At 42.3% G+C, this 10282-nt stretch overlaps 1 protein-coding gene across 6 annotated transcripts in view; it reads left to right on the top strand.

Annotated features, from left to right (window-relative positions):
- The first annotated feature begins 2812 nt into the window (after window positions 1-2812).
- The window catches only part of LOC110533367 (dihydropyrimidinase-related protein 3), a 42809-nt gene continuing 35339 nt past the window's right edge, over window positions 2813-10282 (top strand). For 5 of the 6 annotated variants that reach the window (XR_016483573.1, XR_005053588.2, XM_036989720.2 and 2 more), the window contains exon 1: window positions 2819-3053. Coding sequence is in view for 4 of the 6 variants with exons in the window: in XM_036989720.2 (XP_036845615.2) it covers window positions 3006-3053 (48 nt within the window). In the remaining 2 variants the exon portion in view is untranslated. Of the gene's footprint in view, window positions 3054-10282 lie in introns of all 6 variants that reach the window. The other variant, XM_036989718.2, reaches the window with a different exon arrangement.

The raw sequence follows: 10282 nt of genomic DNA, 5'->3' as shown, positions 1-10282 counted from the left end.
ACAGTGTAGCTATTCCCTCCGCAAGGCAATCAAACAAGCTAAGCGTCAGTATAGAGACAAAGTAGAGTTGCAATTCAACGGCTCAGACACAAGAGGTATGTGGCAGGGTCTACAGTCAATCATGGATTACAAAAAGATAACCAGCCCTGCTGCGGACCAGGATGTCTTGCTCCCACAGACTGAATAACTTCTTTGCTCGTTTTGAGGACAATACAGTGCCACTGACACAGCCCGCTACCAAAACCTGTGGACTCTCCTTCACTGCAGCCGACGTGAGTAAAACATTTAAACGTGTTAACCCTCACAAGGCTGCAGGCCCAGACGGCATCCCCAGCCGCGTCCTCAGAGCATGCGCAGACCAGCTGGCTGGCGTGTTTACGGACATATTCAATCAATCCTTATCCCAGTCTGCTGTTCCCACATGCTTAAGGAGGGCCACCATTGTTCCTGTTCCCAAGAAGGCTAAGGTAACTGAGCTAAACGACTACAGCCCCGTAGCACTCACTTCCGTCACCATGAAGTGCTTTGAGGGACGAGTCAAGGACCATATCACCACCACCCTACCTGACACCCTAGACCCACTCCAATTTGCATACCGCACCAATAGGTCCACAGACGACGCAATCGCAACCACACTGCACACTGCCCTAACCCATCTGGACAAGAGGAATACCTATGTGAGAATGCTGTTCATCAACTACAGCTAAGCATTTAACACCATAGTACACTCCAAACTCGCCATCAAGCTCGAGACCCTGGGTCTCGACCCCGCCCTGTGCAACTGGGTACTGGACTTCCTGACGGGCCGCCCCCAGGTGGTGAGAGTAGGTAACAACATCTCCACCCCGCTGATCCTCAACACTGGGGCCCCACAAGGGTGCGTTCTGAGCCCTCTCCTGTACTCCCTGTTCACCCACGACTGCGTGGCTATGCACGCCTCCAACTCAATCATCAAGTTTGCAGACGACACTACAGTGGTAGGCTTGATTACCAACAACGATGAGACGGCCTACATGGTGGAGGTGAGGAACCTCGGAGTGTGGTGTCAGGAAAATAACCTCACACTCAACGTCAACAAAACAAAGGAGATGATTGTGGACTTCAGGAAACAGCAGAGGGAACACCCCCCTATCCACATCGATGTAACAGTAGTGGAGAGGGTAGTAAGTTTTAAGTTCCTCGGCGTACACATCACGGACAAACTGAATTGGTCCACCCACAAATACAGCGTTGTGATGAAGGCGCAGCAGCGCCTCTTCAACCTCAGGAGGCTGAAGAAATTTGTCTTGTCACCAAAAGCACTCACAAACTTCTACAGATGCACAATCGAGAGCATCCTGTCGGCCTGTTACGGCAACTTCTCCGCCCACAACCGTAAGGCTCTCCAGAGGGTAGTGAGGTCTGCACAATGCATCACCGGGGGCAAACTACCTGCCCTCCAGGACACCTACACCACCCGATGTCACAGGAAGGCCATAAAGATCATCAAGAACAACAACCACCCAAGCCACTGCCTGTTCACCCCGCTATCATCCAGAAGGCGAGGTCAGTACAGGTGCATCAAAGCAGGGACCGAGAGACTGAAAAACAGCTTCTATCTCAAGGCCATCAGACTGTTTAACAGCCACCACTAACATTGAGTGGCTGATGCCAACATATTGACTCAACTCCCGCCACTTTAAAAATGGACATTTATGTAAAAAAAATGTTTCACTAGCCACATTAAACAATGCCACCTAATATAATGTTTACATACCCAACATTACTCATCTCATATGTATATGTATATACTGTACTCTATACAATCTACTGCATCTTGCCATCTTTATGTAATACATGTATCACTAGCCACTTTAAACTATGCTACTTTATGTTTACAGACCCTACATTACTCATCTCATATGTATATACTGTACTCGATACCATCTACTGCATCTTGCCTATGCCGTTCTGTACCATCACTCATTCATATATCTTTATGTACATATTCTTTATCCCTTTACACTTGTGTGTATAAGTAGTTGTGGAATTGTTAGGTTTGATTACTCGTTGGTTATTACTGCATTGTCGGAACTAGAAGCACAAGCATTTCGCTACACTTGCATTAACATCTGCTAACCATGTGTATGTGACAAATAAGATTTGGTTTGATCCCTACACTAACATCCTCCTTTAGCTCCTCGGAAACAAGGCAGCTGCAGCCGAAACTGTGAGGGCCACGCCCCTCTTGTCCGCTCCACAGCATATAGGCCTAGTCTACAACGTGGTAGCCTACCTTCTACTCCTCTGCCCATTGGCTATCCACGGCCGCACTTGTTCTTATGATGTGTAGGGCCTATGCCTGCTGGGATCTAATAGCGTTGCATGCGTAGCATGTTGAACACATCAGTGAGTCTACACAAGACTGCTGCAAAGAAGCCTACTAATATGGGGCACTGCATCTCAGTGCTAGAGATATCACTACAGTCCCTGGTTCGAATCACAATGGCCATGATTGGGGCTGCGCACAATGGCCCCAGCATCGTCCTGGTTAGGGTTTGGCCTAATTGTAAATAAGAATTAGCTAAATGTTACACAGCATCATCTGGATATGTGTGCAATAAATGTTAAACATTCACCTTCTGCTACTATTTCTGTTAAGCCGTCTATAAATCCAATATCCACGGTGTTATCGAGGTACAAATGTTGCAGAGTCATTACACTGTTTTTATTTCAGTGCAATTCTGTGCAGTACACTGTTGTAGTCGCCTACACCTGCTGTTGAGCGTCCTCCTGTGGGAGGATTTGAGCATTGCAGCTGTAGGCTACCAATGAGACTATTGAGGGAGGAGTCCGTCGGTGGACCTGAGTAGACGCTCTAGCTCACTTCGAAGCACTTTACATTGCACAGAGGGAGGCGACCATTCCCTAATTTTCCCATCCAGCCAGTAGCCGCAGAAACACCCAGAGGGGAATATTTCAAAGCTTTGTTCAGAGGTGGAATCAGTTTTCGACCAGTCGCAACTATGTCTGGGCATTCTTATCAAGGCAAAAAGAATATTCCAAAGATCACAGTAAGTAGAAATATTAATATCTGCCTTAGTGGCTTTTAAAACTTGCATGCCTGATTGTCTAAAATCAGTGCATTGCTTTTGTCTTTGCTAATTCCTATTTTATTTTACCGCTATTCAAGAATGTGCCAATAGCAATTAATTTATGCATACAGGCCTTTTTCATCCGTGTGGGATATTTTCCTTTCCATTATGATAGTCAATTGAACATAGAAACAAATACAGTAGTGCAGAATGAAGGTGGCATGATTGGCTACCATAGTGACAGTCGGAGAGACAGAACGAGGCGTTTTCTTAAAGGTAACTTGCATCTTCTTTGTTGAGAATGGCATGATACCCGTGCGCAGTGCATGTGGCTCGTTTGAAAGATAAATATATAAAATAAATGAATTAATACAATAATCTTCACACTGGGCTGTTATAATGTAGTTATAACTTTATATGTTGGCATCTTGAATGCTTGGGGAAAGATAGATGAAATGATGTAGATGAAAGGCACATCCTTTTTATAAATAATAAACAACATTATCGCGTTTTGGATTCGTTTTTGTAGCCTACAGGGCCACACATGATGGAAAGACAGCCTCCTATTATAAGAAAAAAACGAATAAAAAGCAATAAATCAGTTATAGCTGTGTGAATCGAGGAAATATATGGCCTATTCGTTTTCCATATTCAACATCCTGTGGTTGAATTATGTACCAAAATAAACGCCTGTTGTACACTCCCATTCTGTTAAATAAAGATGTATTTGTCCAGATATAGGCTATCTGAGCGTCTGGACTGGTGATGCAGGGAGAGAGAAAAAATCTCCCACGCCCATGTGCATGATCAGATGTTATAGCCCGCCCGTAAAATAGAGCATTTCGAATTCAGCATTACTAGAACGAATTCACCGGTGCGGTGCTTTGCCTCACCGGGTTGGAGTTAAAATCGGGGCAAGCAACGTGTTGGCGGGGATGGTTGCTGCTGCTGCACAGCTCTAGGGTCTGTTTGAAATGGCTGCGTGTTCATTGTTGCGGCTCACCGTGGTGTTATATTCCAGGAGAGACGCCCTTTGTCTCGTCTGATATCACTGACGGATTGGGGGTGGAGGCAGGCTGGCCCGCAAGGGTCTTCTCATAGAATATCAGCGACGCACTAGAATGTTTTAGGGGAAGTTGTGTGTGTAAATATTTTTGTAGACATTTTATTTTTTGCGGAGGCTTTGAACATGTTTGGCCTGTACAGGGAATACACCTGCTGCTGAGTCTAGGGACCTCGCACTATTTTATGCTTCATCATCAATTCTACATATCAGCCTCCTTGTAGGCCTACTCTACCCTACTGTGAAACTTGACATAATGGAGAATCTAATATCCTTTAAACAAGTTAGACAGTTTATTACAGTGTAAATGCATGTACACAAATGCTGGGTTGCTTGGTTGATCCAACTGGGTTGCAGGCATTTTTTTTCATTGGGTCACTTAGTTGGGTTGTTTTTCTTTAAAAACTGCTGGGTTATTGATGCTGGGTTAGTGAGATACTGTATGATCCAGTGGAACAGATCAGAAGACTGGAGGGGTGAATTTAAGATAGATCTTTTTAGCCACCCATGATAATAAATGTCATTCCTGTTAATCTATTGTGTTGTATGTATAGTTATCACATGTTAAGGTCGAACATTGACACTTTAGTAGCTTTAGTGAGGCTCACAGAAGTGTACGAGTTCCCTAAAAGCCCAATGTTGGGATACAATAAGGTGGTATACCTTATTATAATATGTAATACATAATCTTAACATTATAGAAGAATGAAGGAGAATTAGAATTTGCAGTATGTAAACTGAATGTGATGAACAATAATACATTTACTCTCACGGGTGGCCAATAAGATCTAGCTGAAAGCCATGCCCCTAATAAGCCACGCCTCTTGAAAATACCCTACTGCTAGGTCATTGCAGAATGGGAGTAAAAATTCCCAACTGATGGTTAAATTAACCCATGTTTGAGTAATCCCAACAACCCAATTTGTTGGGTTATTCACACAACCTGTCCAATATTCTGTCCAATAATATACCAAATAACCCAAATGTGGTTATTTTTAACCCAGCATTCTTTTGTGTGTAGGCTATAGCCTGACAATCGGAGAAATGTATTTATTGGGAATGATTTTCCTAGTTTATTTCCTAGTTTTCTACCCCCTATATCCCAGCTGTTTCCCTATGTCTGTCTGGGAGCAGGAGCGCATTAAGGCAATGTCAGATTTCTAGGTGTGGTTTTGCTTTTCCCATGTTCTCACAGTATCCTACTGTAGTGCCGTGCATGTCATCATTCATCCCCTCCAGCTGGAACCTGCATATGTGGGCATGACAGGCTTTACCCAGGAAAGAAAGCTTTTGCCCCCAATGGCGCCACAAAACAGGGCTTCACCGTCCCTACACTGTCTTCAAAGTGGGCCTAACTGCAAGCAAAGTGTGTGGTCATACGCACTTCCTTAAAAACGTTGGTGCTGGGCTAGTAAAGAATACCTGTAAAGAATAGGAAGGCCTCCACACTGTTTATGCTCCCAATTCACCACTTTATTTACTACGTTTCAGACCTTCCTAACTGTAAAACATCATGCTGTGACCACCCAGCTATTGCCATCCACTCTCCATGACCACCAGCATACTATTGAGAAGTAGAAAATACCACCTTGGTTACCCTTGTCTCCCTGCCTCTAGCCTCTGACATGAGGCCATTTTACCACCCTGGATGGATATTGCGGTCAGGCCCAATCAGAACCAGATTTGAGTGTTGGGCTGCCTTGGAAACGGTGCCGCTTTGGCCTATCACAAGATCACGCTGCTTGAGACTGGCCTCTATGATGTGGTGGCTAGGCAACTTATTTAGATTGATACAGCCTATTGTTTTGACTTTTCCACAGAAAAAAATGTAATGTGCTTTTGAGTGAATAGTAAATATTTTTGTCACTAGGCAACAGCAGAGGCCCCTGGCTCCCATGCGGCAGGATGACTTTCCCCTTCCATTGGTCTCAGCCTGCCCGCCCGCCCGCCTCACACATACGGGTCTCACAGTTAATAGACTCCTCTGGAATATCGTCTTGGCTCGGTGTGTTTTATCTGCTATGTTTTCTCTGTTAGCAACAACACACAGAGGCCCTGTTCCCAGTCAAACTCTCTACAGATGTCCTTAAGAACTGCCTGTTGCAAATGCTTCTGTTACTATAATGTGTGCTCTTATCATTTTGGTCTATGTGGGAAAAAACCTTCACAATTCAGCATGCAGTACTTCCTTTAGACTATCTTTAGTCTTTTCTGGCCTTTAAAATAGTGAAAGAGAGAGTTTCCGGTAGGAAGATCTCTAGTTATACTATTTTTTTAAGTTCGATCAACAGTCAAATCTTGTAACACAAGGACTTATTTTGTTATGTCCAATGTCAAATTGCAGCAAATCACTGTTACTGTAGGCCTTTCTGACCTTGTGAGGAGATCTTATCACAAGCATGTCTCAAACTCTTAACCCTTAAATTGTTTCATTTTGTACCAGCTTAAAACTATAAACCAAATCCTGTGATCTGTAACATGGCAACAACAAATCTCCCCACCCCCCAGTATCAGTCTGTGAGCCATGCCAGTGCTGTGGAAGGGCTCTACATAGAGTCAGTGTCCCAAATCACACGCTATTCCCTATTTAGTAACATGCGCCCTGGTTAAAAGTAGTGATACTTTTAACTTTCTCCAAACGGGTTCCTCCAAATGTCCCCATAGAAGAACCCTTTTTGGTTCCAGGAAGAACCCTTTTTGGTTCCAGGTAGAACCCTTTTGGGTTCCATGAAGAACCCTTTTGGGTTCCATGAAAAACCCTCTGTGGAAAGGGTTCTACATGGAACTCAAAAGGGATCCACCTGGAACCAAAAAGGGTTCTTCAAAGGGTTCTCCTATGGGGACAGCCAAATAACTATTTTAGGTGCTAGATAGCACTTTTGTTTGTTTTCTTCCTAAGAGTGTATACTGTATAGGCTATTGGGTGTGATTTGGGACGCGGCCATATATACTACCCATTAAGCTCTTTTTGTTCTGTTTTACTGTAACTGTCTGCAGCCTGGTTGATTGACAGGCGTGGGTAGGCTTTATGGCACGTTACTTAGTCAAGGTCAGCATAAGTGATCAGGGCGAGGGTTTGATGCCGACCAAAGTGGACAGCAGCACTAAACCAAGCGCACAACACACACTCATCTCAGTTACTGTGGAAAGTAAAAGGAGACATTTGAAAATAAGCGCAGTATACTACTTCTGTACGTTAGCATTTGAATTGGAATAAAATGTTATTGGACAAAGAGTCAGTGAGGAAGACATTGTTATGCCAGAAATGTCCTTACAAATGGTATGGCTATAGTTCTCTCTGTGGGGTTTCCATGACCATTTTTTTCATGGAATGGGATTTTAGTAGTACTTTAATGATACAGTAAAAACATATATTTAGAGGGTATTCATTTCAGCTGGTTCCATCCCTATTCTCAAGCTCTGCATGTCTTGTGGTTGCACTGATGGGACGGTTTGACTTGTTTATGAGTTTAACCGTGAACAATATTTTACAATCCATGTCATGACCCATCTGCAAATCCACCAGCATGGACCAACACCTCAAGGATTGTGGCTAGTCTCATATCAACACTACTGCAACTACTGGATTCTGTCAAAGCATTTAACCACAGAACATTTGGGGAATGCTAAGCCAAGGTCACATTTTTGATTTGTGTGTCCATGTATGCGTGTGTTGCAACAGAATTCAAACTGCAGATTGCCGTATCATTTTACTCTTTTAAGTTCTGTCATATTTACGCTGTAACAAAAACATGGAGGACTCTGTCTTTCTCTTCCCTCATTGTTTTTATCAGGGTTTCTCCAGATGTATGTATCTGAGAGTCGGCTTTCCTTACTGAGCCCAGTGAAATCACTGGATAACTTTGGATATATTGTGATAGTTTACTAAGCGGAGACCACTGCTCTATGATAATAACAGTGCATTCAATCAAACTCCTCTGAATAGTCACAAAATCACAACTCTGATTAAAATTACCTCCGCAACTATTTGCTTTCTTTCATTTATCGAGGAATTTATTCTGCCGTTTTAATTCACGGACAAATTTAGATTGTGGCGAGAAGCCTAGCTGGTTAAATCTGACATGATGCATATTGCTTGGCGCCTACTGCTGTGAATGGCCAGGGCTGAGCTAAGTGTATAGATGTAGGATCTTAATTTGATCACCCTGTTGCAGGATAACTTTCCTGCAATGCAGGACATTTTAAACTTGTACTGTATTTGAGATTTAAAAAGGCTTCTTAAATTTGTATTTGCCATTTTTTGACATTTCAGATGAATTATAATCCACATTAGAATTGCTAGTAATGCTGTAGGATTATTTTCCTGCTGTTGCAAACTGCCTCATATTAAGAGGCTTTGCTACAGGGTCCAATACAAAAATCACTTGGGTATGATTACAGCAGGATCTTGAATGATGAGGTATTATTGAGAAGTAATAAAGTAATATATCTGTATACTATTTGGGAGTGAGTGCAGTGTCTGCTAGTGTTAGTAAAGCAGTAGAGTACGAGGAAGTCAATCAGATATGATGACAGTCGACAGTCCTGATCCTGCGTGTGATTGGTGATGACAGGCCTAGAGTTGCAAAGGGGAGGGTATATTACTGGAAACTTTCTAAGTTTACCAGTAAACTATCAGAATTTTGGTATCTTTCAAGGATTTGATGTAATCTACCACAAGACATCTAGTGGCCCTTTTTGGGAATTTTAGATTATCACACGTCTGTAATTATCTCTGGCCCTATCACGTGTGGCATTATCACATGTAAAATATAATAATTCATTAATTAAGATGATTTAAAAATTCTAAATAGAATGGCTAATCTGTTAAACATGATCCTAAATTAAATCATCAACATAGTGAATACCATTGATGTTTAATATAAGGTTTCTGCATTATTATTTATGTTATTTACGTTCATTTATTTTACTATGTCAACAGGTATTTGTTGTCAATGTTTTGGCGTCAAACTGGTGGCAGTTGTGAACAAAGTCAATAGTTGGACGAGTTGCAGAGTGACAGTAATTTAAAAGAATGTAATTGTTGATTAGAATGTTTTTTTAAATTAATTAGGCTATTTTGTTTTGAACCATGTGTTCTATCTACTAAAATCAAATCAAAGTTTATTTGTCACGTGCGCTGAATTACAACAGGTGTAGGTAGACCTTACAGTGAAATGCTTACTTACAGGCTCTAACCAATAGTGCAAAAAATGTATTAGGGGAACAATAGGTAGGTAAAGAAATAAAACAGTAAAAAGACAGACTATATACAGTAGCGAGGCTATATACAGTAGCGAGGCTATATACAGTAGCCAGGCTATATACAGTAGCCAGGCTATATACAGTAGCCAGGCTATATACAGTAGAGAGGATATATACAGTAGCGAGGCTATATACAGTAGAGAGGATATATACAGTAGAGAGGATATATACAGTAGCGAGGATATATACAGTAGAGAGGATATATACAGTAGAGAGGATATATACAGTAGCGAGGCTATATACAGTAGCCAGGCTATATACAGTAGAGAGGATATATACAGTAGCGAGGCTATATACAGTAGTGAGGCTATAACAGTAGTGAGGCTATAACAGTAGTGAGCCTATATACAGTAGAGAGGATATATACAGTAGCCAGGCTATATACAGTAGAGAGGATATATACAGTAGCGAGGCTATATACAGTAGTGAGGCTATAGCAGTAGCGAGGCTATAACAGTAGTGTGGCTATATACAGTAGCGAGGCTATTTACAGTAGCGAGGCTATATACAGTAGCGAGGCTATAACAGTAGCGAGGCTATAACAGTAGCGAGGCTATATACAGTAGCGAGGCTATAACAGTAGCGAGGCTATAACAGTAGCGAGGCTATAACAGTAGCGAGGCTATAACAGTAGCGAGGCTATTTACAGTAGCGAGGCTATATACAGTAGCGAGGCTATAACAGTAGCGAGGCTATATACAGTAGAGAGGATATAAAAGTAGCGAGGCTATATACAGTAGAGAGGATATAAAAGTAGCGAGGCTATATACAGACACCGGTTAGTCAGGCTGATTGAGGTAGTATGTACATGTAGATATGGTTAAAGTGACTATGCATATATGATGAACAGAAAGTAGCAGTAGCGTAAAAGAGGGGTTGG

Source organism: Oncorhynchus mykiss, chromosome 10, assembly GCF_057628025.1.
Source record: "Oncorhynchus mykiss isolate SJ-2025 chromosome 10, ASM5762802v1, whole genome shotgun sequence".
Taxonomy (NCBI): Eukaryota; Metazoa; Chordata; class Actinopteri; order Salmoniformes; family Salmonidae; genus Oncorhynchus; species Oncorhynchus mykiss.
This window is presented reverse-complemented; position numbering and strand designations above follow the sequence as displayed.